The following is a 26,254-nucleotide window of genomic DNA, read 5'->3' as shown; positions in this document are numbered from 1 at the left end:
GACAGTGCTCAGGCCCTTAGTTCAAGCCCCAGGACTGGCCTAAATAAATAAATAAAAATTAAAAAAAAAAGAAAAAGTGAGCAGCTCTGAGCTGGGTGCTCGTAGCTCACCCTTGTAATCCTAGCTACTCTGGAGCATGGTGGAGGGATGTAACGAATCTAAGAGACAACTGAGAGAATATTCAAGGGACCACTGCCTCACAGGCAGTTGAAGCAGAGAGGGGACGAAGGACAGGGCCAGGCGAACTGCTATCAGCAATGTCCTCAACAACCAATGACCAGCAAACATGTGCCTGTTGAGATGGACAGAGACACTGAGGTCCAAGTTTATCCCAAAGCTAAGCAGAAAACAGCTGGCTCCTGGTCAGTCTTCCTGCTACTCTAGGGGCATAAACAGGATGTTTGAAAGCAGATGACCACAAGTGACTGCAGGAAGCCCCGACAACCTCCTCCAGGTGACGCTCCTCTTCTGTCCCAGTTTGTTTCCGGCTTGGCCACTTCAGCACACTAAGCAAAATAATTTCATGTGCTAACTTCCAAAGAGCAGGAAGGGTCAGTAAGTTTTGAAAGTTCAGGACACAACAGAAAGGACCATCTGAGATTGTTGGGGCAGGGAGAAGAGGTCAGTCACCCAGCTATCCAACAGTAACCTCACCCCAAAGAAACAGCTAGGCTGGCACTAGGAGGGGTGAAGAAACCATATACACTCCTGGGGACAGAGGAGTTGGCAAGAGTAGCAAATGACTAAATGAGCTCAGGAGGGTGGCCAACTTGAGACTCTAAAGAACAAGGATAGTATTCCAGACACTGTGGCTACTCTACTCCTTCACACTCACTACAGAGAAGTCAAGCCTGACTCAGCTGTCCCAGAGCACTTGGGGGTGAGAAACACACCCCCCTCCAGCCAGCAGAGCCTGGAGTCCAGAGAGGAAGTGGCAGCTCCAGAAAAACCAAGTGTGGGCATCTGGACCCTCCCATTTCCACCTGAGGAAGAAAAATGCTCCTGGAAATAGGAAAGCCTGTAACTCTCAACGAACCCAGGGTAGGCCCCACAGATCAACTTCCCTGGACAAGGGATAGGTCCCAGGGCCAGCTTCTACCTAATGACTGTCCAGTCACAGCCCAGAAAAAGAAATTTCCTTTTTCTCTGGCTACCAGGAACCTCAGTGGCTACCCCACCCTGGGAGGTATATGGATGTCAAAGCATCCATCCCACGGCCCCAGAGGACTGGGAGAAGCCGAGGGCTGATGCGGGAATAGATCTCACAGTGGCTCACTGTAGCAGCTCTCAAATAGTAGCATTAGATGAGTGATTAGTACAAGCCAAACCACTGAGCAACCTCCTCCCTGCACCACTTCCTCCTCAAAGCCACCAAAGAGGCTCAAGGGAAATTAATGTCACAGAACCAAAACCCAACCTGACACCAGCAGCACTGGGGTATGACCAATGCACCTTCAGAGTGGAGCCCAACACATTCTTGAATCCACAGGGCCATAAAGTAGCCCAACTTACATGCCCACTGCCAAGCCCAGCAGATATATACACTGGAAGTTTAAACACTGAGAGGAAGACCAGAGGCCTACCCCCCAGAGGAGTGTCTAGATCTAGATCCAAGAACCAGTGCTAATCGCTTCCATTGCCCAGCACTTTGAAAGCAGCTAGATGAGGACAGGGGAAGGAAGAGGGCTCAGAGTTAAAGTGACAGGCTGAGGTTATACGGGTATCAAGTGGCAGCAGTGGTAGAAACCTGGGTGGGGCTACTTAGGAGCCTGGATTGTGACTGTGGCATCCTCCCTAGCCTGGACAAGAGAAGTTCTCACTAAGACTCTCCAGATGAGGAAGTGGTTTGCTGGAGATTGAGAATCAAAATGGGTGTCCATATATCCTTTTAATCATCAACCACCATCTAATATTTATCAAGCAACTGCAGAGGGGAATAGCAGTACCTAGCAGTATGAAATGCTTGAAAGGAGGATAAAATCCCAGTCCTCAAGGAGCTTATAGGGTATGCTGAGACAAAAGGAAGCCTAATTCACACAATTCTACCAAGCTATGTCTAAGCGATGGGAAAGACCACTTTACTTCACTAAGTTCTTTTTTTTTTGGCCAGTCCTGGGCCTTGGACTCAGGGCCTGAGCACTGTCCCTGGCTTCCTTTTGCTCAAGGCTAGCACTCTGCCACAGCACCACTTCTGGCCGTTTTCTATATATATGGTGCTGGGGAATTGAACCCAGGGCTTTATGTATACGAGGCAAGCACTCTTGCCACTAGGCGATATCCCCAGCCCCCTTTACTAAGTTCTTAAAGGGAGAAGAAGGTATGGAAACAGACAAGGAGGAGGTGACCATTTTCTGCAATTTAGACCAAGATGTAGACGCAGGCAAAGCTGAATGCTTTGTGTGGGCAGAAGTCAATCTAACTCAGAGAGGCAACTGTGTGTTTATTATATAGGGCATATAGGGCAATTCTTAAAACCCCCCAGAACAAGGGCCAAGTGGGGAATATGTAGGAGAAAGCTAGGCCCAGTGCAGAAACTGAGGGTCAAATATCAGGGCAGGAATTATGGGGTTAACTAAGTACTGCAATGGACAACATGCATCCAGGGAGGGCAAATCAGATTTTTCAAAAGAAATGACATAAAATGGCTGGTATGTAGCTCAGTGGCAAAGCGCTTGCCTAGCAAGTGCAACGTCCTGAGTTCGATCCCAAGTACAAAAAAAAAAAAAAGAAAGAAAAGACAAAAAAGAAAATGATAGAAAATGTTGAGGTACATTCCAAATGCTTTAACTACTGACAATTGATCTGAAATGTGTGCATGTGTGTGCATGTGTGTGTGTGTGTGTGTGTGTGTGTGTGTTTTAGGGGGGTCAATTTGGGGGCTTGAACACAGGACCTGGGCACTGTTCCTGAGCTTTTGCACTTAAGGCTAGCACCTTACCACTTGAGCCACAGTGTGCCACCTCTGGCTTTTTCTGTTATCAATTGAAGATAGGAGTCTCATAGACTTTCCTACCAGGGCTGGCTTTGAACCACAATCCTCAGATCTCAGCCTCCAGAGCAGCTAGGATTATAGGCGTGAGCCCCCAACACCTGTATTTTAAGCACAGGAAACAAAGCAACACAGTGTACATGTCAAATCTGATCTGCCTTTGGGTTTCCAGTATGAAAAACAGACAAACAAAAAGACACTAATTCAGGAACCAGAAGACCAACGTTCAAGTTCTTGCATCATTATTAGTGTTGACAATGGGTGTTTCCTTTTCCCTAACTCCTCTGAGTTTCTGTTTAGCTTTTCCATTTGTCAGTTGTACTACAACTACAACCTATCTCAGAGGATTATAGTCAGAATTATATCAAAAATAGTGAAAGAGAAGAAAATGTCTCTTCCAACCTTACAAAATGTCCATTATTTAATATAGGCCAGGAGAAAGGGGGCCATTACAGAGAGATTAAGACAACAGATGAAGCCTCAAAAGAGAGAGTAAAAAGGAAATGAGTTGGGTCTTTGCTGGCGTGCAAACCGGAAGAATCTGGACAATAGAATCCACGTCAGGGGTGGAAATAGAAATTTAGGAGTGGCCAGCATACAAGTTCTAAAAGAGGTCATGCAAGCAGAAAAACTGATACGTAGAGAAAAACACAGGGAATTCAAAGAAATCCTTTGGGAAAACACAATGGGAAAGGAAGATGGGAAGGTTCTACAGAGAAAACCAAGTGCAACCTAAGGAAGGAAAAGGAAAATACAGCCATTAGAGTAAGATCTGAGGCATGGGCTGGGAATATGGCCTAGTGGCAAGACTGCTTGCCTCATATATATGAAGCCCTGGGTTTGATTCCCGGCACTACATACTTAGAAAACGGCCAGAAGTGGCACTGTGGCTCAAGTGGCAGAGTGTTAGCCTTGAGCAAAAAGAAGCCAGGGACAGTGCTTAGGCCCTGAGTCCAAGGCCCAGGAATGGTAAAAAAAAAAAAAAAAAAAAAAGATCTGAGGCAGAAGATGTGAAAGAACTAGCCAGATTTTAAGGAGCCAAGTGCTGTTGTCTCATGCTTATACTCACAGCCATTCAGGAGGCTGAGATCTGAGGGCTGATGTTGGAAGCAAACAAATTTCCAAGACTCTTGTCTCTAATTAACTGTCAAAAGCTGGAACTGAAGCCATAGTGGAAAAAGCCAAGTAAGCATGTGAGCCCTAAATTCAAGCTCTAGTAACAGCACGCACGCACGCGCGCGCACACACACACACACACACCCAAAACAAAACAAAACAGGGGCGGGGTGGGGGGAGTTAAAGAAAAGAAACCTATGGCTGGGCACTGGTATGTATTCCTCAGGCCTGTATTCCTAGGTTCTGAAGAGACTGGGATCTAACGATCACTTTTCAAAGCCAGTCTAAGCAAGAAAGTCCATGAGACTCTTATCTCCAATTAAACACCAAAACAGACAAAAGTGCAGCTGTGGCTCAAGTGGTAGAGCACTAGTCTTGAGCAAAAAAAGCTAAGGGGGGCGGGGGGCGCTGGTGGCTTAGTGATACAGTGCTTGCTTAGCATGCATGAAGCCCAGTTCCTCAGCACCACATAAACAGAAAAGGCTGGGTGCTGTGGCTAAGGAGGTAGAGTGCTAGCCTTGAGCAAAAAGAAGCCGAGGACAGTGCTCAGGCTCTGAGTTCAAGCCCAGAACTGGCAAAAAAAAAAAAAAAAACAACCCAACAACAAACCCTCAGGGACAGTGCCCACCCAGGCCCTGAGTTCAAGCCCCAGGACCAGTGAGGAGGAGGAGGAGAGGGAGGGAGAGGGGGAGGAGGAGCCACAGCCAGAAGAACAAGGTCGGTCCTAGAACTACACTAGGAAGACTTTCCCTGGAGGTTTCTGCCCACCTTGCGCAGCTCACCCACCGTCCTACGATTCAAAACAGCTGGAAATGTGTGCCCTGCTCTCTCAACAAGAAAACAGAACAGAACATGGCTGTTTCTGCCAAGTGAGTTCGGAATAAGCTGCATTCCATTTCATTAAAACAATTACCTGAGCCCCAGCCAAGAATTACATAAAGCTTCCTCCAGCACCACCCCCTTCCCCCATAAAACACACATCTCACTACTTTTCAAACAGGAAAAGTAAAGCCCTGACTCCCCACTCCAAGACCTTGATAGAAGGACCCTATGATTCCTTCCAAGTGGCCAGCCTCTGTCTGCATCCTTACACAATGACAGGCAGACATGAGGCTCAAAGAAGACCCTCCATGAAACACTCTCTTCTTGCAAGCCAGCTAGTAAGTGGCTCAGAACGTTTCTAGTAGGCACCAGGGCCCTCAGTTCTGCTTCTGATCCCAGCAGGCCACTGGTGCCAGAGTCCAACTCTTTCTCCTAAACAGAGGGGAAGATAAGAAGAAGCTCAGCTTTGAGTCAGCACAAACTAGACAAGAAGGACCTTGGGGAGAGTGAACAATCCAGGACAGGAGACCTATGAGGCTGGAGAACTGCATGGGCCAGATCTAAGCTGCAAACCTGGTGACCTCCTTGGCCACAGTTAAGGAGGTGAAGCAAAAGGCCCACCTCCAGGGCTTGAGCTTCCCCCAAGATTGGCATTTTATAAAGTCTTGTGCTGCATCCCACCAGCCCAGAAAACCCCTTCCCAACTCCAAGCAGAGACAGCTTCTCTTTTTTTTTTTTTCTTTTTTGCCATTCCTGACGCTTGAACTCTGGGCCTGAGCATGGTCCCTGGCTTCTTTTTGCTCACTTGAGCCACAGTGCCCCTTCTGGCTTTTTCTATATATGTGGTCCTGAGGAATCAAACCCAGGGCTTCCTGGTTAGGAGGCAAGCACTCTACCACTAGGTCATATTCCCAGCCCAGTTTCTCTCTTGTCTGAAACCAGTCTGATCAATGTCATCCCACCTACTCATGCACCTACTCTGTACCCTGTCTTTCTGGCCCTGTCAGGGTTTGGGTTGTTGTTGTTGCTATTGTTTTTGGTCAGGTTGTGGAGCTTGAACTCTGGGCCTGGGCACTGTCCTTGAGCTCTTCAGCTCAAGGCTAGTGCTCTACCACTTGAGCCTTAGCACCACTACTGGTTTTCTGGTGGTTAATTAGGTAAGAGTCTCATGGACTTTTCTCCCCAGGCTGGATTTGAACTTCAATCCTCAGATCTCAGCCTTCTGGATAGTTAGGATTACAGGCATGAGCTACCAACGCCCAGCCCTAACCGTTTTTTGTTTTGTTTTGTTTTGTTTACATCAGTAACAGTACTGTACAGCCTAGCACTGGTGACATCTATTATCCTAAGCTACTCAGAGGCTAAGATCTGAGGACTGGGGTTCAGTCCCCCTGAGATTCTTATCTCCGATTAGCCACCAGAAAACCAGAAGTGGAACTGTGGCTCAAAGTGCTAGATGACTTGCCTTGAGCAAAAGAGCTGAGGGACAGCACCCAGGCCCCAAATTCTAGACTGAGGACTGGAACAACAACAACAAAAAGACTGAGGACTGGGAATATGGCTTAGTGGTAGAGTGCTTGCCTAGCATACATGAAGCCCTGGGTTCGATTCCTCAGCACCACATAAACAGAAAAGGCCAGAAGTGGAGCTGTGGCTCAAGTGGTAGAGTGTTAGCCCGGCCACTGACCCAGTGTCCAGAGCCTCCCTGGAGAGGGTGACCCTGTGCCCCACTGGTTAAGCCATCAGTTAGCTAGAGATGTTTCAGGATGTGAATGTATGCTGAGGCCAGATGTGAGGCAGGGGATGAAGGCCTGGTAAGAAGACAAACCCTAGCCTCTGAGCCTCTGTTTTAATAACTTGCTTCGTCGACATTTCTAATTCTTGCCCTCCACAGGATATCTGTCATTCTCCACCTTGACTCCCCCCTCCCCGCCCCCCCAGTCCTGGGCCTTGTACTCAGGGCCTGAGCACTGTCCCTGGCCTCTTTTTGCTCAAGGCTAGCACTCTGCCACGTGAGCCACAGCGCCACTTCTGGCCATTTTCTATATATATGGTGCTGGGGAATTGAACCCAGGGCTTCATGTATACAAGGCAAACACTCTTGCCACTAGGCCATACTCCCAGCCCCACCCTGACATTTTTACTGACTTCTCTCTGCTGGAAATGAGACTGCTCCAAGGTACTCTAATACTTGAACAAATACACGCAGGGTAGCTGTGAGGGGCTGGGGATCTGGCACAGGAAAGCTTCTGACTCCCAATCAGAAGTAATGTGGTAGGGTCTTTCCAGAAGCACCCAGCTTCTCCCAGCAGCTGTGCTGTAAGCCCACAGTGCTGTCTCAAGGCTAACAGGTGACTGGACAGGTGGCCAATTACAGGAGAACAGGGCTTTCACCACAAATTCATCCCATCCTGAATGTAATGACTCCACAAAAGGACAAGAGATGGCACTGGTTGGCACCTGTAATTCTAGCTATTCAGGGGGCTGAAGTCTGAAGGACTATTTTTGTTGTTGTTGTTTTTGTTTTGTGGGTCATGGGACTTGAACTCTGGACCTGGGCACTGTCCCTGAGCATTTCAGCTCAAGGCTAGTGCTCTACCACTTGAGCCACAGTGCCACTTCCGGTTCTCTGGTGGTTAACTGGAGATAAGATTGTTTGTTTTTGTTTTACCAGTCCTGGGGCTTGGATTCTGGGCCTGAGCACTGTCCCTGGTTTCTTTTTGCTCAAGGCTAGCACTCTACCTCTTGAGCCACAGTGCCACTTCCAGCTTTTTCTGTTTATGTAGTGCTGAGGAATCGAACCCAGGGCTTCATGTATGCAAGGCCAGCCCTCTACCACTAAGCCACATTCCCAGCCCTGAGATAAGATTATCGCAGACTTTTCTGACCAGGCTGGCTTTGATCTCAGCCTCCTGAGTAGCTAGGATTACAGGTGTGAGCCTGTAAGAATTGTATTTTGAGGCAAGCTCAGGCTGTTGTTTGTTTTTTGTTTTTTGTTTTTTGCCAGGCTCCATCTCCAGAATAACCAACAAAAAGCAGGGATGAGAGGTGGCCCAAGTGGCAGAGCACTAGGAAGTCCTAGGTTCAAACTCTAGTATTGCCAAAGAGAAAAAATTAAAAGAAGAAGACAGAAAAGCCAAAGGGAACAGGGAAAGCATAAATATGGGAGAATGAAAAGAGAGTGAGGAGTGTGGGGAGGGAACAGGGAAGATCTGAGGTGTTCCAGGAATGGAAGGCAATCAAGTCAATAGACAACCAAGATTAAATACAGTATCTTGAACAGAAATGTAAAGAATGGCTGGTTACAAGTCCCTCTATGTTCAGAGGATCTGAATTTCAAATACTAACCCTGCCTGGGCAAGTGGGCTCACCTTGTCTGGGCCTCAGATTCCTCCCCTGTAACATGGGTAGCTATAACACTACTTGTAGTATTAATAACAACAGAACCTGCTTCTTATGATATACAAGATTCATTGTAACCATATAGTGTTCAAAACAGTTCCTGAACATAGTAAGCACTGAGTAATTTCATTGAAAACCAGGCACTGGTGGTTCACATCTGTAATCCTAACTATGATTCAGGAGGCTGAGATCTGAGAATCACAGTTCAAAACCAGCCTAGGCAAGGAAAGTCTGTGAGACTCTTATTCCAAAGAACCACCAGAAAACCTGAAGTAGCACTGTGGATCAAAGTGATAGAACACTAGCCTTGAGCAAAAGAGCTCTCAGAGACAGAGCCCAGGCCCCAAGTTCAAGCCCAAGGACTACCACCAACAACAACAACAAAAATCATTGAGAAAATTCTGTATACATTGTAAAAAAAGAAAAGTCTTCTATAGATGTTGCCTTTTATTAGTGAAGGCACTGGGACCTGGGAAACCTTGTAAAAAGGCTAGAATGAAGCTGAGAGGAAATTTTTTCAATACTTCTGGCCTTGGAACAAGGTAAAGACACACAGCAGAGTGGCAACTCTATGCAGGATGAGTATAGGTAGAGGGAAGAGGGCTGCTCAGACTTCTTCCAGAGTTCTCCAGCCAATGGTCTGTCCAGCCTCTTCAACGCATGGCATCCCTAGGGAAGCTGGCACAAGGAATGCTGAGATGTTCCTTCATAGTGATAGGGATATGGTCCCCCCACAGGCCAGGCCTTTCCCCTCTAAGTTATGCATGTCAGAAAAGGCATCTACTTAACAATCAAACCAAGGTTGCAATCTTCCTCAGCCCCTTAGTAGCATCTAGATGAACAAGCACCCACCAAGAGGGCATCACCACTCCTAGGCCAAATGCTGCCTTTGCCACAAGCCCAGAAGCTGGGTGCCCTGACCCTGGACTAACACACATAGGCACCACAGACAGGCAAGCCCAAGGTCCAGACTTGCCATGGAAACAGGGAGGATCCATAACGTGGATTTGCCCCAGGCGATTCCCCTAGGGGGCCCCCCCCGCCCCCACCCCCAGCACTACCCTCAAAGACAATGAGGCACTGTTTTTCAAGGGTCAAGACTGCAGAGAAGCTGAAAGAAGACAAGTCCAGATTCCAGCAACTAGGCATTGCCAACAGCTGGCTGTGCCCTCTTCTAGTAGATGGGAAGGCAAAGCTTTCAAGTCTTGAACTGGTTCTACCCTCTGCCACATAGGCTATATTGCCTGAGGACAGCCCTCAGAGCAGAGCAGAAACTTTAAAGTAACTATCAATTACTCAGCAGGCCTTGTGGCTCTTTCCCCTAGCAACACCTACTGTTTTAGTATTAAGAAAGACCTACTCTGAGCATGGTGCTGGCTCACGCCTGTAATCCTAGCTACTCAGGAGGCTGAGATGAGAGGATCTCGCCTCAAAGCCAGCCAGGCAGAAAAATCTTCCTGAGACTCTTAGCTCCAATAAACTATTCAAAAAAGCTGAAAGTGCTGTGGCTCAACTGGTAGAGCACTAACCTTGAGCACAAAGAGGCTCAGGGACAGTGCCCATGCCCTGAGTTCCAGCCCCAGGACTGGCAAAAAAGAAGAAAGAAAGAAAGAAAGAAAGAAAGAAAGAAAGAAAGAAAGAAAGAAAGAAAGAAAGAAAGAAAGAAAGAAAGAAAGAAAGAAAGAAAGGAAGGAAGGAAGGAAGGAAGGAAGGAAGGAAGGAAGGAAGGAGGGGAGGGAGGGAGGGAGAGAGAGAGAAAGAAAGAGAGAGGGAGAGAGAGAGAGAAAGAAAGGAAGGCAGGAAGGAAGGCAGGCAGGCAGGCAGGAAGGAAGGAAGGAAGGAAGGAAGGAAGGAAGGAAGGAAGGAAGGAAGGAAGGAAGGAAGGAAGGAAGGGCAGACAGACCTGGTCTGCAGTTGAATTAGTCTGGGTTCAAACCCCAGCTCCACTGTTGAACTACCCTCAAGCTAGGTTTTCACACCTGAGGTCAGGTTTCCCCATCTGTGATGCGGAGATAAAACACCTCCCTCTTGGATGGCTGCAATAACACTAAAAGCACTGAGTCCAGAGCCTGCCTCCAATACAGCAAGCATGATCATTGTTTGACCACAGTTGTGGCCAAAATCTCCCTTTACCCCAACTCTCAAAATATATCAGGAACATGAACAAGGGGAGAGAGGAGTCACGGCAGAAAGTATAAACAGAGTGCATAGCAGTGTTGTAGAAACTCTGTCCAGGAAACTCAGGCCAGAACTTGAGCAGAAAGAACTCCCAGCCAAACCAGCATCTGAACAGTAATGAGCAAAGCCACCAAGAAGCCACTGGGCAGCACAGAGCAGAGAGGACTCAGGGAAAAGGGCAGGACATGCTGTGTTTATGTTTTTCTGCCCGAAGAGCTATAAATTTGTAACTTATTAAATAGCACATGGTGATTCTGTCACTGGCCATTATGGGGAGGAAAGGAGTTCTCCATATTTTTTCAGCACTCCCCCCAAAAAAGAAAAAATCACAACAGTCACAGCAGAGGCTTTATTCCCCCTGGCCTTGCCCACAGGGCAGACCCCCATAAACTCTCTCCTGTATTTGGGACCAGGAGCCTCACAGCTGAAAGCACTCTCAGAAGAAAAATAAAAACAAGAGCACTGGCCTGTGTGTCCATCCCAACTTAGGAAAACAGCTGACGGGCAGGCAGTGTGCTGAGCAGCCATCCGGACAGCTGACAGGGCCTAGGCTCAGAGGCACATTCCTCACCCCTCCTGCACATCCCATCCCCCCACCCACCCCAGTGTCAGCCAGGCGTGGCTGGCCCCCTGGGAGCTCAGGCTAAGGAAGTCAGGCAGCCCAGATCAAGCAACTGGAGAGTCTATAGTGGGAGGTGGCAAAAGTCACAGGTGGCAGCCACTGCCCCTGAGGCCACCCCTCCTTTCACTGCCTGCTTCTCCCTGTTCAAGAGCTGTATGATCAAGGAGTTAGACACAAGGCATCCAGTCACTGATTTGTCATTCTGTGGCTAAGCAGCCTTGGGCAAGAGAATCAGCCTTTCTTCAGACTAAATTTTCTTAACTTGTAAAAGACAGATAGTGTGGTGACAGTGGCCTTACAGTGACCTTAGGAAAGGATTATAAAATCCAGGAATGGGGAAGTACAGCAAATTTCAGTTCCTACAACCCCCCACACCCCACTCTTTCTTTTCAGAACTCAGTTCCTGGCCCTAAATGGAAGACGGTCAGAAGACAGGAATTCCGGACTTTGCAAACTCTACAAAGACTTCCTCAGTTCTTCAAACAGCACGAGGACTGTCCAGAAGCAAGCAACACAGCCCCACCAGTGTGCTACACACTGTAACTCTGATCCCGGTTCCCACTAGAGAAGCAATGAGACTTTCAAACCCTAATTCCACGCCCATCCCTCGGACTCTTCTCCGCTTAAGTTATAATACCTGCCTGGAAGCCATACCCACCTTGAGTATGCTGGGGAAATAGGTGCCAAACCTGACCCAAAGGTAGAACTATGTTTGGCAGCCACTGTACTTTGCAAAACAAGCAGGCCTCTCTAACACCCCAGGATTGTTCAGGGTACTTCCTGACTCAAAAAGAAAGCTGCAGGAAAGCAGTCAAGTCCACTGCCAGCCTTCATTTGGTCCCCTGTACTGCTTGGGAGAGGAGGCCTCTCAGTCTTCCTGACTTTTGCTTCCTGAATTTGCTTCTCAGAGCCTGGGGCAGAGGAGGCATCCCTGGTCACAGGGGGCCACAGTGCAGAGAGGAACACAAGATTCCTTCAGAGAAGAACCAACCCCCATCACCTTCCCAGCTCTGAGGCATGAAGGGGACAGAAAACCCTGCTCCACTATGGGGTTCACAGCACTCAAGGCATTCCTAGAACCCTGGCACCAACCTCCTTGGGTTTAAGAGTCAGCTTCCAGGTAATTCTTTTCCCCTGTCCTAATACCAGATGTAGACTGGAAAGGGCGGCCTCAGGGCTCCAATAACACCAAGACAGTAAAACTCTGTTCTGGGCATCCTGTCCTCCTTTTACCTGTGTGCTCACAGCCTGAGGCTGGAGAGGGTGGGAGGAGGGGGGAGCCTACCAGCCAGAACACGTTCACAGATGGCCAAACCTTAAGGCCCACCTCCCACCTCATTCCTCTGGCATTTATTTCACCAGGACCTGGGGATGGGGAGGAGGGGGGTAGAGGGGGAAAGAACCAAGAAACATCACTCCCCAACTTGCCCTTCCAGGTTTAGATATGAAGAAGGGACCCGGTCGGTGAATGGAGAACTGAGTCCATACAGAAAAATGCAGTGACCACTTGATGACCCAGACCTGAAAGAGGGGAGGGGGGGAATGGGCGAGGGAGGTTAATGGAGAATTCTGAGAAACTTATCTTTCGAACTGGGGGTGTGGTCGTGTCAAGCTCAACTCCTAACCTTCCGAAAAGAAAGGGTGTGGGATGGGGAAGAGTTCTATATCCCCTGAAATGGGGGTGCCAGTGGGCCACATGAGGGTGGTCCTGAAAGAGGGGTGGGGAGTGGAAGCAAGCGAGTCACCGAAATCAGGGATCAAGCCCAAGAGAAGCAGCAGCTGCTGGGCTGGTGGGGGCGGGGAGCTGCCGGTGGGGAGAGGGTCCCGGAGCTGAGGGGATGGGCTGCTCCACGGAACCGGGGTCTTGTCCTGGAGGCAGATGGCTGGGGTGGGAGACTGGGGAGCTGCTGCGGGTGCATCGCCGAGGTTGGGAGATCCCGAGGCTGGGGTCGTCCTCACGCGGGGACGAAGCCCGGACCCTTCCCCTTGCCCCCCGCACTGAGGCCCAGTGTGTCCGGGACCGCTGTTGGTGGAGCCCCGGCCGGCAAGGCCCAGAACTGGGGCCGCAGCGCCCGAGGGTGGGAGATCCCCAGGCCCCCGCCGCTCGCTCACTCGCTCGCGCCCGCCCGCCCGGCCGGCCCGGGGCCGCGCGCCCCTCGCCGCTTCTCAGCCTCCGGCTCACTCACCGAGGTCGTCCATGGCGAGGACGGAGGCACCGGCTGCCTGTCCCGCGGCGGTTCCTCTTAACCCCGCAACTTTTCAGCCGCTCGTTCCCGGCCCGGAACGGAACGCGTCGCCGCCACCGCTGCCGCCACCGCCGCCGCCGCTGCGCGCGCGCCCGCACTCGCGCTCGCGCCCGCGCCCCGCCCCCTGGCGCGTCCGTGACACGGTGGCCACGCCCCCTTGCGCAGGATGGCCACGCCCTGCTGTGGGCCCGCCTTGGGGGCCATCCGCGAGCGTGCCGTGCTGTGCGTGTCGGTGGCGACCCCTAGCGTCAGAGAATGCTTATGGCGACTCCTAGGGACTTCAGCGCCTCCCGGCAGTCTCTCTGGTCAGCCACAGTCACTTGCCTGACCTTCAGGCAGACGGCTGTCTGTCCACTCATCATCAGTCACTCGGTCATCACATGCCTCACTGCCCACTGGACTGCGAAGTCGGATTGGTCCGCCTATCCTCTGTCTCCCAACAGGTCGCCTGCTAGGGAGCCTAAATCATAACAGGCAAAGCCCAGGAGCCTTTGGAGGACCTTCCCCGGGGTGTCCTCTGGATGAATGGCAGCACAGGTCCCAGGCCTGCCTGTGGTCCTAGAACCAGTACGTTTTTTCTTTTCTTTTTCCTCACCCACACCCTTTACTTTTATTTATTTGTTTGTTTCTTGCGAATGTTTTGCTGCCAAGTCCAGTCTGGCCCCCACTCCGCTCCCTGACTGCTGAAATTAAAGGTGTGCAGGAGGGGCTGGGAATGTGGACTAGTGGTAGAGTGCTTGCTTACCATGCATGAAGCCCTGGGTTCCCAGAAGAGGCGCTGTGGCTCAGGTGTTAGAGTGCTAGCCTTGAGCACAGATTGACTCAGGGACAGTGACAGTGATCAGGCCCTGAGTTCAAGCCCCAAGACTGGTAAAAATAAATAAGTAAGTAAGTAAAGCTTACATGACATATCCAGCTCCAGATCCAGTACTTTTGAGGTTATGCATTCTTTAATTTTCACATGATATCTACCTCCCTAGAGGTTTGTCTAAAATTCTATGTGAGCAGAAAGGACCTCACATTAGAGGGGAAAGGGGAAAACTACGGAAAAGCTATACCTGATGCCAAGTAGTTTCCTGAGGGTGCTCTGCTCTCACACACCCAGAAATTAGATGGTAATAACTGACATTTATCTAGTACTTGATAGACAGATACACTGTAGTTATTATCTAAATTTCCATTGAGATGCTGGGAGCTAATCCTAGCTCCTCGGGAGGCTAGATCTGAGGATTGTCCTTTGAAGCCAGCCCAGAGTAGGAAAGTCCATGAGACTTTTAATCTCCAACTAACCAACCAGAAATGGAGCTATGGCTTAAATAGTAAGAGCACTAGCTTTGAGCAAATAAACTAAGGGAGATCAGGCCCTACGGGCTCATGCCTGTAATCCTAGCTGCTCCAGAGGCTGAGATCTGAGGATTGCAATTCAAAGCCAGCCTGGGCAGGAAAATCCATGAGACTCATGTCTCCAATAAATTATCAAAAAAGCCAGAAATGGAGCTGTGGCTCAAGTAGTAGAGTGCTAGCCTTCAGCAAAAGAAGCTCAGGGATGGCACTCAGGCCCTAAGTTCAAACCCAAGACAGATAGACAGATAGACAGACAGACAGACAGACAGATAGATAGGCAAGCTAAGGGACAGTGCCCAGGCCTTGAGTTCAAGCCCCAGTATGGGCACAAAAAATTGTTTTTATTGAGGTAGTTACTATCATCATTCCTTCCTCACACTTGGGTATGAGAGATGATAGTCAACCTCATATAAAAATATGTTCCACACACAAAGCTTTAAGCCTCTCTTATCCCTCAAGAATTCACCACCAGGGCTGGGAATGTGGCTTAGTGGTAGAGTGCTCACCTAGCATACACAAAGCCCTGGATTCGACTCCTCAGCACCACATAAACAGAAAAGGCTGGAAGTGGCGCTATGGCTCAAGTGGTAGAGTGCTAACCTTGAGCAAAAAGAAGCCAGGGACAGTGCTCAGGCCCTCAGTCCGAGCTCCAGGACTGGCAAAAAAAAAAAAAAAAAAAAAAAAGAATTCACCACCAAGCCAGCCTGCCACTGTAGCTCATGCCTATAATTCTAACTACTCAGAGGGCTGAGATCTAAGGATTGAAATTCAAGGACAGTCTGAATAGACAAATTGGAGAGATTCTTATCTACAGTTAAGCAAAAAGAAGATGGAAGGATAAATGTGTGGCTCACTCCATAGAGCAAAAACAACAGCAATAAGGTCCTGAAAACAAGCCCCAGTGCCAGCTTTAAGAAAAATGAGGGGCTGGGGATATGGCCTAGTGGCAAGAGTGCTTGCCTCGTATACATGAAGCCCTGGGTTCGATTCCCCAGTACCACATATATAGAAAACAGCCAGAAGGGGCGCTGTGGCTCAAGTGGTAGAGTGCTAGCCTTGAGCAAAGAGAAGCCAGGGACAGCGCTCAGGCCCTGAGCTCAAGGCCCAAGACTGGCAAAAAAAAAAAAAGAGAGTATTTCCCAGAGCTCATAATATAAATATGTAAATTTCCTTCACAATAGCTGATCATCACAGGAAGAAATCTGAAAAACACAGATATAGGGCTGAGAATATGGCTTAGTGGTAGAGTGCTTGCCTAGCATGCACAAACCCCTGGGTTCAATTCCTCAATACCACATAGCAGAAAAAGCCGGAAGTGGCACAGTGGCTCAAGTGGTAGAGCGCTAGCCTTGAGCAAAAGAAGCTCAGGGACAGTGCTCAGGCCCAGAGTTCAAGCTCCAAGACTGGAAAAAAAAAAATAGATATACTAAGAGGTAGAAATTAAAATAATCTGTATTCCCAAGAAAAAAACTGGTGACCAGTTGTATATTTTTCTGGAATACACACATACACATGTATGTATATAATATATTATAATGTAAAAATAGATTCACACATTTCTTTGAATTCTGCTTTTTTATACCTACCTACCATGATTTTGTGAGCACCTTTTTTTTGCCAGTCCAGGGGCTTGAACTCATGACCTGGACACTGTCCCTGAGCTTCTTTTGCTCAAGACTAGCACTCTACACCTTGAGACACAATGCTACTTCCGGCCTTTTCTGTGGATGTGGTACTGAGGAATCGAATCCAGGGCTTTGTGCATGCTAGGCAAGCACTCTACCACTAAGCTACCTTCCAAGCCCTTGTGAACACTTTTTCAGGACACTCAGTATTCTTCCTATTCACCATTTCCTTGGAGTAAAATAGTGTTACATCATGGGGCTGGGGATATGGCCTAGTGGCAAGAGTGCTTGCCTCATATACATGAAGCCCTGGGTTCAATTCCCCAGCACCACATATACAGAAAACGGCCAGAAGTGGCACTGTGGCTCAAGTGGCAGAGTGCTAGCCTTGAGCAAAAAGAAGCCAGGGACAGTGCTCAGGCCTTGAGTCCAAGCCCCAGGACTGGCAAAAAAAACAAAAAAAAAAAATAGTGTTACATCATATACCTGTATAAACATCTCCCTAATCAGGTCTGTGGTTCAATGTAATTCTTTCCATGTTTCCACTATCATTAGCAGTGCTGGGGAGACCATCCCTGTCGTCTTAGAGCACACCCTCAGTTATTTCCTGATGATCTTTAGTGTCTACATGTTGGGGTGCTGTGTCAGGAGTGTCTTGGTAGTCCTTTTGCCGTGTGCTGACAAAGTGCTATCCCTAACAGCTTCATTTGCATAAATATATAATATATAGTTTATAAGCTCCAACTTGACAGGGGACATTGTACAGTGATGCCATGCAGGGTTTCCCATGTGTGGTATAGGTACGCTTGGTGGAATGGGAGACAGAAGCTGAACAGGGGCAGGGCGCTGGTGGCTCACAACCGTAGTTTATTAGACATGAGTCTCATGAGCCAGATGCTGGTGTCTCAACCTGTAATCCTGGATACGGAGGCTGAGATCTGAGGATCACAGTTCAAAGCCAGCCCTGGGGGAAAGTCTGTGAGACACTTTTTTTTGGTCATGGGGCTTGAACCTAGGGTCTGGGTACTGTCTCTGAGCTCTCTGCTCTCTCTACCACTTGAGCCCCAGCTCCACTTCTGGTTTTCTGGTGATTAATTGGAGATAAGATTCTCAAGGGGACTTTCCTGCCGGGGCTGGCTTTGAACCACAATCCTCAGATCTCAGCCTCTTGATTAGCTAGGATTACAGGTTGAGACACCAGCTCCCAGCTCGTGAGACACTTAGGTCTAATACCCTACTCAGAAAAATCCAGAAATGGCACTGTGATTCAAGTGGTGGAGCACTAGCCTTGAGAAAAAAAGAATCTAGGGTTGGGGATGTGGCCTAGTGGTAAAGTGCTCACCTTGTATACATGAAGCCCTGGGTTCGACTACTCAGAACTACATATATAGAAAAAAGCCAGAAGTGGTGCTATGGCTCAAGTGGTAGAGTACTAGCCTTGAGCAAAAAGCCAGACAGTGCTCAGGCCCTGAGTTCAAGCCCCAGGACTGGCAAAAAACAAAAATAAAAAAATAATCTAAGGTACAGTGTTCAGGCCCTGAGTTCAAGCCCCAATACTGGTAACTAAATAAATAAGTAAACAAAACAATCAAAGTGAACAGGATATATAACAGGATCTATATCTGTTATGGAGGAGGAAGTCATGTATTTGTTTATGAAATGCTTATTTATTCTGGAAGAGTACACAAGCACTGGTTACCTGAAAAAGTAAGGGCAAGGTAGCTAAAGGTGAGGAGTGAGACAGACAGACTTTACTACTTACCCCTTTTAGTATTATGGACAGGAAATCAGGGTCCAGAGCTTGCTAGGTGCTTTTCTACCTTCAATCTCCCTCTCGCTGTGTAGACCAGCTACCCTTTAATTGTCCATTCTCCTGCCTCAGCTGCCCAGGAGCTTGGATTACAGACATGCACTACCACACCCTGCTACTTAAATACCCCCTTTGAATCACTTGACTTTTGAACTACACATATCATTTAACTTATTCTTAAAATGAATTAATAGTTTAGAATTAAACATTTTGGTTGGGAGCATGGCTCAAGTGATATAATGACTGGGTAGCAAGCATGAGGCCCTGAATTCAAGTCCATGGATGGCCAAGAGCAAAACAAAACCTTGCATTTTAAAAAAAGAAGAACGAAAAAGCCAGGGCTGGGAATATGGCCTAATGGAAAGAGTGCTTGCCTTGCATACATGAAGCCCTGGGTTTGAATCCTCGGTACCACATATATAGAAAAAGCCAGAAGTGGTGCTGTGGCTCAAGTGGCAGAGTGCTAGCCTTGAGCAAAAAGAAGCCAGGGACAGTGCCCAGGCCCTGAGTTAAAGCCCCAGGACTGGCAAAAAAAAAAAAAAAAAAAAAAAAAAGCCAGTGGCTTGCTTGCACCTAGCTACTCAAGAGGCTGAGATATGAGGATTGCAGTTCAAAACCAGCCAGACAGGCAGGAAAGTCCTTGAGACTCTTATCTCCAGTTAGAAATGCCTATTTAGTATGTGTGACACTACATCCCTAGCAACACACACACACACACACACGCACACACACACACACACATATTTTGGGAAAGAACTAACCATGACCACCTTTTCTGAGACTAGGAGGCTTTGGGGAAAGCTTTCCAGAAGGAGCCACTGGAGCAACTGGAATTCAGAAGCATATGCAGAGGGAGGCCTCAACAGGAGTGCAGCAAAGTTCAAAGCTTATCTGAAGAAGGAGTCACAGGACTTTAAGGGAGTATCCTAGCAGAAACTTGGCACCTCTGAAGGAAATCCCTAGTGTTGCCAGAGATGGGAGAGTTCAAATCCTGCCTCTGCCATCTACCAACTGTGCAGTCTTGAGTGAGATGCCCAACTGAGCTTCCATTTTCTCATTCACACAGTGGGAGTGAAGTTTCATGCCAGGGGCTTTTAGCGGCTGTGGGGTTTGGAGCAAACAACCACTCTGCCCCTTAGACATGATGATATGGATTCAACAGCAAAAAGCAAAAAACATAAAAATGAAGCAGCTAGAGGAGTATACAGTTCAGTGTTTAGAACCCTGGGTTTTACACACACACACACACACACCAAAAAAAGAATGGAAGGAAAGAAAAAGAGAGAGGAGGGGGAGAGGAAGAGGAGGAAGAAAGAAACACAGACAGAAAAAAAGAAAGAAAGAGAAAAAAGGGAGGAACAAAGGAGAGGAAAAAGAAGAAAAGAGCTGGGTCCAGACCCCAGGCCCAGGTAGTTCATGCCAATAATCCTAGTTACACAGAAGGCTGAGATCTGAGGATCACAGTTTGAAGCTAGCCCAGTCAGGAAAGTATGTGAAATTCCTAACCCCAATAAACTACAAAAACAAAACAAACAACAACAAGAAAGAAAGAAAAAAAAAACAGCCTGCAGTGAAACTGTGGCTCAGCATAGAACACTAGCCTTGATTGAACACAGTAGCTCAATTCCTAGGCCTGGAGGACCATCAGGCCCCAGGGCCAGCACCCAAAAAAAAGGGGCTGGGAAATGTTATACCAATTATCACCAAAGAATCCAAGCAGGACTTTAAGGCTAGGAGAGAAAAGGATTGTTCTGAAGATTTATTCAGAGTTGCAAAAGCAAGATTGTTATTTTTAATTTAATGATATAAAATGACAATTAGTGTCAAGAACATTTTAACAAATAGGAAGCACAATAATTTTTTACTCTTTCCTTTCTGGTGCTGGGAATTGAACCTAAGATAGGTGCCATTGAGCTACAGCCCCAACCCAAGTCTTCCATATTTAACCTCATTTAGTCTTTTGTAAAATTCTTCTAGGTTTTTTGTTTGTTTTTGTTTTATTTTTCAGTGCCAGTTCTGGGGCTTGAACTCAGGGCCTGGGCACTGTCCCTGGCTTCTTTTTGCTCAAGGCTAGCACTGTCACTTGAGCCACAGCGCCACTTCTGGCCTTTTCTGTATATGTGGTGCTTAGAAAGCAAACCCAGGGCTTCATGTGTACGAGGCAAGCATTCTTGCCACTAGGTCATATTCCCAGCCCCTCTATGAGACTCTTATCTCCAATTACCTCGAATCTCCACCAAAAAACTTGAAGTGGCACTGTGGCTCCAGTGATAGAGTGCTAGCCTTGAGTTGAAGAGCTCAGGGACAGTGCCTAGGCCCTGAGTTCAAGCCCCACGACTGACCAAAAAAAAAAAAAAAAAATGTTGGCTGCACCACAGGGCAATGAAGAGTCTGGAGCCAGGATTGCCTGAAGATGTGCCCAGCTCACCAACTGGGGGCCATGCCACACCCTGGCAATACATGTTTTGGAAAGGTCTTAATTGCTCCTGAATTTGGGGCAAGCATAGCCCAGGTTACTGTCCTACTAAACACCTTATGACACCAGAATTAACTCAGTGATTTTCCAGGACTTCAGTAGAGGATCCAGGGCCCGGTGCCTCTTCCCTTCCCTGTTCCTCCCTGCTTCTCAGCTGCAATCACAGGAAAGAACCACCCTTTCCGTTTCCCCAATATTAGGGATGGAACCCAGGACTGTGAGCTTGTAAAGAACATACCACACAACTGAACTACATCCCAACCCAGAATGATCCGCATTCCCTCACAGACCCTCAGGCTTCTGAGGTGAAAATCCATCCTATCTTCTCTGTCCTCGGTATCTCCTTTCAGTTGTTTAAACCTCAGTCACCCACACCCTCTTCCAGGAAGTCTCCCCTGACCACCACCTGAACTTCCCCAGCTCCACACCAGAGCACTTAAGTCTGTGACAGACCAGCAGGCCATGACATACATCCTGGCACTTTTCCTGTGTTATCTCACTGAAACTTCACACCGTTTCTTGAACATTAGGCCTCACCTTGGAGATATATTACAGTCTCCTGGGAAGCTTTTCTTCTTTGTCTTCTTCTTTTTTTTTTTTTTTTTTTCCCCCAGACCAAATCCCCAGACATGCTGATTTAATTGGTCTGGAATGCAGTTTGGGCATCAAGACTTAAAAAAAACACAACACAGCCAGGGTAGAGGACATCTGAGATAAAGATGGTCAAGGGGCTAGGGATGTGGCTTCATGGTAAAGTGCTTACCTAGCATGCCTGAAGCTCTGGGTTCAAGTCCTCAGTACCACATATGCAGAAAAAGCCAGAAGTGATGATGTGGCTCAAGTGGTAGAGTGCTAGCCTTGAGCAAAAGAAGCTCAGGGACAGTGCCCAGGCCCTGAGTTCAAGCCCCAGGACTGGCAACGGAAGGAGGGAAGGAAGGAAGGAAGGAAGGAAGGAAGGAAGGAAGGAAGGAAGGAAGGAAGGAAGGAAGGAAGGAAGGAAGGAAAAGAAAGATGGTCAAGACTTGCCAAGCACCTGTGGCTCATGCCTGTAATCCTAGCTACTCAGGAGGCTGAGATCTGAGGATCACGATTCAAAGCCAGCTTGGGCTGGAAAGTCCATGAGATTCTTTCTTTTTTGCCAGTTGTAGGGCTTTAACTGTGGGACTGGGCGCTGTCCCCGAGCACTTCAGCTCAAGGTTAGCAATCTATCACTTTGAGCCACAGCACCACTTCTGGTTTTCTGGTGGCTCATTGGAGATAAGAGTCTCATGGTCGGGGGGCTGGGGATATGGCCTAGTGGCAAGAGTGCTTGCCTCATATACATGAGGCCCTGGGTTCAATTCCCCAGCACCACATATACAGAAAATGGCCAGAAGTGGCGCTGTGGCTCAACTGGCAGAGTGCTAGCCTTGAACAAAAAGAAGCCAGGGACAGTGCTCAGGCCCTGAGTCCAAGCCCAGGACTGGCCAAAAAAAAAAAAAGAGTCTCATGGTCTTTCCTGACCAGGCTGGCTTTGAACTGTGATCCTCAGATCTCAGCTTTCTAAGTAGCTAGGATGACAGGCTTGAGCCATCGGTGCTGTGCTCCATGAGACTCTTATTGCCAGTGAACCACCAGAAAACTGGAAGTCGCTTGGTGGTTCAAAGTGGTAGAGTGCTAGCCTTGAGCAAATGAGCTCAGGGATAACTCCTAGGCCCCGAGTTCAAGCCCCATGACCAACCAAAAAAGAAAAAAAAAATGATCAAGACTCCATTTACAACTACCCTTCCTGAGGCCCTACAGAGTAGCTAAGTAAATGGCATGGGGTGACACAGCTAGACAATCATGGAGGCAGGACTCAGAGCTCAGAAAGTCTGCTTTCTGTGTGTTTGGTTTTTGCTGGTCCTGGGGCTTGAAATCTGGGCCTGGGTGCTGTTCCTGAACTTTTGTGTTCAAGGCTAGTGCTCTACCACTTGAGCTACAGTTTTACTTCTGGCTTTTCTTCTGTGGTGGTGGTGGTGGGATTTTCTTTCCCTGGCTGGCTTTGAATCATGATCCTCAGATCTCAGACTCCCGAGTAGCTAGGATTACAGACGGTATGAACCACCCGTGCCCTGAAAGTCTGGTTTGAAAGTGCTAAGGGAAAAGGACAAGCAATTGGCTTCAGTTAATTTCCCTAGTGATGGAGAAGTCTGGGATCTGTGAGGCAGCTTTGTTCTAAGACAGACACTATAGGCCCCTTGGGTGTGGGATATTTTTAACCCAGAAGCTGATGGTTCTTTCAAACAGGCCACAGTGTTTAAACACTGAGCAGATTGTCTGGGGACATGTGGAGGCCTTTCTCTACGGAGATCGCCTTCAGAGGCAGGCTCTTCCAGCCTGGAGGCAGTGAGCCCAGTGGGATTGAGTGTCATCAGGGGTATGGACATCTGAGGCTACTTCCATACATGGTGGTGAAGAGAGGGACATTTTGGGATGGGCCCCAAATCCCTCCTCCCTCTGAAATACGGATTGTCTCACCTAGTCATACCACCTGACGGTGAGGAAAAGAGCTGGAGGAACTCTCCAGCTGGATCTGAACTCTCTTGCCTGGAAGAGTAGGTTAGTTAGAGTTGCCCTCCTCCTTCCCTTGCCTAGTGCGTTACATGGAAGCATTACATGGAAGCACCGAAGGTTGCCAGGTCTAGGTAGCTCACACCTGCAATCCTGGCTACTCAGGAGGCTGATATCCAGAGGATCATGGCTCGAACCCAGCCCAGACAGAAAAGTCTGCAAGACTTCATCTCTAGTTAACTAGCAAATGTCAGGCTGGCAATGTGGCTGAAGTGTTATGTAGAACAAGCAAGCAGAGCAACTAGTTTAGCCTGAGTACTGCTAAAAAAAAAAATAAATAAAAATAAATAAATAAAATAGTGGGGTGCTGGTGACTCATGCCTGTCACCCTATCTACTCAGGAGGCTGAGATTTGGGGAATCACAGTTTGAAGCCAACCCAGATAGGAAAGTCCGTGAGACTCTTATGTGCAATAGATTACTCAGAAAAAAGTTGGAAGTGGTGGTGCTGTGGTTCAAGTGGTAGAGTGCTAGCCTTGAGCTAAAAGAAGCCAGGGATAGTGCTCAGGTCCTGGGGTCAAGCCCCAGGACTGGCAAAAAAAAAAGCCCAAAGTGGTGTGGTGCTGTGGCTCAAGTGATAAAGCACTTAGCTTTGAGTGGAAGTAGCTCAGGGACAGTACCCCAAGGTCCTGAGTTCAAGCCCAGACTTGCACCAAAAAATAAAAAGAACAATTCCACAATAATGAAATGTCAATTTTTTTAGTTAAAAAAAGGAAACTGAGGGCTGGGGATATAGCCTAGTGGCAAGAGTGCCTGCCTCGGATACACGAGGCCCTAGGTTCGATTCCCCAGCACCACATATACAGAAAACGGCCAGAAGCGGCGCTGTGGCTCAAGTGGCAGAGTGCTAGCCTTGAGCGGGAAGAAGCCAGGGACAGTGCTCAGGCCCTGAGTCCAAGGCCCACGACTGGCCAAAAAAAAAAAAAAAAAAAAAAAGGAAACTGAGTTGCCAGATGCTAGTGGCTTGTACCTAGTCTTCACTAGCTCCACTATACATAAAAATAGCATTTATCTTCATTACTAAGTTTTTGGGACCCCTCTAAATTATGTCCCCAAAGTAAGCAAGCACCTAAATCATTTGACCTGATTTTCTCCATGTCCTTTAACTGAAAGGGCCTTGGAAATTTCCCTCCCAGGTCATTGCGCAAACTATACCCCCACAAGAAAAGTAGAATTTTCACTTCTACACAATAGGAACACCTGCCTGCCAGGTGTTAGGATTACAGATGTGTACTACTGCATCCGCCTTTGACTGTATCTTGATGCCTGATCAGGAAGTGGCTTGGGGAGAGGCTGTGGCAAGTAAAAGGCTAGAGTGTCAAATGGTTTCTATGCCAAAGGTTATTCCACAGATTATTGATTACTTAGGGAAACCTGGCCTTTTTTTTGGGGGGGAGGGGCAGGCCTGGGGCTTGGACTCAGGGCCTGAGCACTGTCCCTGGCTTCTTTTTGTCAAGGCTAGCACTCTACCACTTGAGCCACAGAGCCACTTCTGGCTTGTTCTATATATGTGGTGCTGAGGAATCAAACCCATGGCTTCATGTATGTGAGGCAAGCACTCTACCAATGGGCCACATTCACAGCCCAAGCTTGTACTTTTATAGATAGAGAATAGTTAGTATCTTAAACAGTTGCTCACATTCAGCATCATTAATAGTGGATGAGGTAGCCAGTGTTGATGGCTCATGCTTGTAATCCTAGCTACTCAGTTTAGGGACATGGGGACAGTGCCCTAGGTTAGCAGAACACACACACACACACACACACACACACACACACACACACACACACACACACACACACACACACACACCAGGTTCAATCCTCAATGCTAAGGGAGGGGAAGGGATGGTTTTTGCAAGAGTTGAGTGGAATAAAACAAATACCAAATGAAGCATTTTGCACAGAACCAGGTACCTAGTGAGTGCTCAATTAATTTCCTGGATGGTTTCCTCATCTCTCCTTCTTTATCCTCACAACACTGAAATAATCTGTAATTATCCAGTTTATTGAGTTGTTTGTGGTTTCTCTCCAGATCATGAGCTCTTTTTATGTTAATTTTATTTTAAGGGTGAGGCAGAGATAAGGTAAGGTAATGAGTACATTTCTTGTTAAAATTGTTACCCCTCCCTTGTTCTCCATGAGCTCTTTACAGAGGAGGGACTTAGGCCTGCTGGGTATGTTTTCCAATACCCGTAGAATTTGCGGATCTTGTTGACATCACCACCACCACCACCACCACCACCACCACCACCACCACCACCACCACCACCACCACAGCAGGGGAAGGGACCTGAGTGAACCTGCACCGTTTTCACGGTTACTTGAGTATTTATTTGGTTGTAATGGTTTATTTTTGTCGGTCATGAGGCCTGAACTAGGGAACTGGGAGCTGCCCCTGAGCTCTTTTGCTTCCTACCGTTAAGGGCTCTACGGCTTGAGCCACAGGCTCCACTGCCGTTTTCTGAGTTGTTGACTGGAGATGGGAGTTTTAGGAAGACTTTTCTGCTGGCTTCCAAGCACTGTCCTCAGTTGGCATCCGGACAGTACCTAATACAGGCTGTAACTGGGCTCTCTTTTTTTCTTCTCTCGGTCCTGGGGCTTGAACTCTGGGCCCGGGGCTTTGTCCCTGAGCTTTTTCAGCTCAAGGCCTTAGCGATCTACTGCTTGAAAATCAGGCGGCAGCACCTTCCCGTTTTGTGGATACGAGACACTCGAAGACGTTTCAGCCTGAGTTGGTTTTAAAACCGCAGTTCAGAGGTTTTTGAATAGCTGGGACCGAAATGAATACCGGCAACTGGGTCGGCTTTTTTTCCTCACTTGAGCTACCTAGATCTGAAAATACCTGTTTTTGTGGACCGAGAATATTCAGTCTCCGTAGAGACTGTCAAAAATTGCCAATGCCGACTATATTTCAAGTCGTCATGGCGGGGTATTGGGAAAAGTTTTCAATTAGCAATAATCGCGCCTCGGATAAACCTCATTGGCTACGATACTGCCACTGCGCAAAGCTGAAGAACGGATGCCTCACTC

At 48.0% G+C, this 26,254-nt stretch overlaps 1 protein-coding gene and 1 non-coding gene across 5 annotated transcripts in view; both read right to left on the bottom strand.

Annotated features, from left to right (window-relative positions):
• Pxn (paxillin) overlaps positions 1-13,455 on the bottom strand; it is a 52,161-nt gene extending 38,706 nt beyond the window's left edge. For all 4 annotated transcript variants that reach the window (XM_048342845.1, XM_048342843.1, XM_048342844.1 and 1 more), the window contains exon 1: positions 13,316-13,455. In XM_048342845.1, the coding sequence (XP_048198802.1) occupies positions 13,316-13,328 (13 nt within the window). In that variant the 5' untranslated portion in view covers positions 13,329-13,455. The remainder of the gene's footprint in view (positions 1-13,315) is intronic.
• Positions 13,456-26,093: 12,638 nt separating this feature from the next.
• Positions 26,094-26,234, bottom strand: LOC125349826. Its single transcript, XR_007210624.1, has one exon. It is a non-coding gene; the product is annotated as a U4 spliceosomal RNA (small nuclear RNA).
• Between the last annotated feature and the right edge of the window lie 20 nt (positions 26,235-26,254).

This window comes from Perognathus longimembris, chromosome 3, assembly GCF_023159225.1.
Source record: "Perognathus longimembris pacificus isolate PPM17 chromosome 3, ASM2315922v1, whole genome shotgun sequence".
Classification (NCBI taxonomy): domain Eukaryota; kingdom Metazoa; phylum Chordata; class Mammalia; order Rodentia; family Heteromyidae; genus Perognathus; species Perognathus longimembris.
The sequence above is the reverse complement of the archived record's forward strand: the minus strand, read 5'-3'. Positions and strand labels throughout refer to the sequence as shown.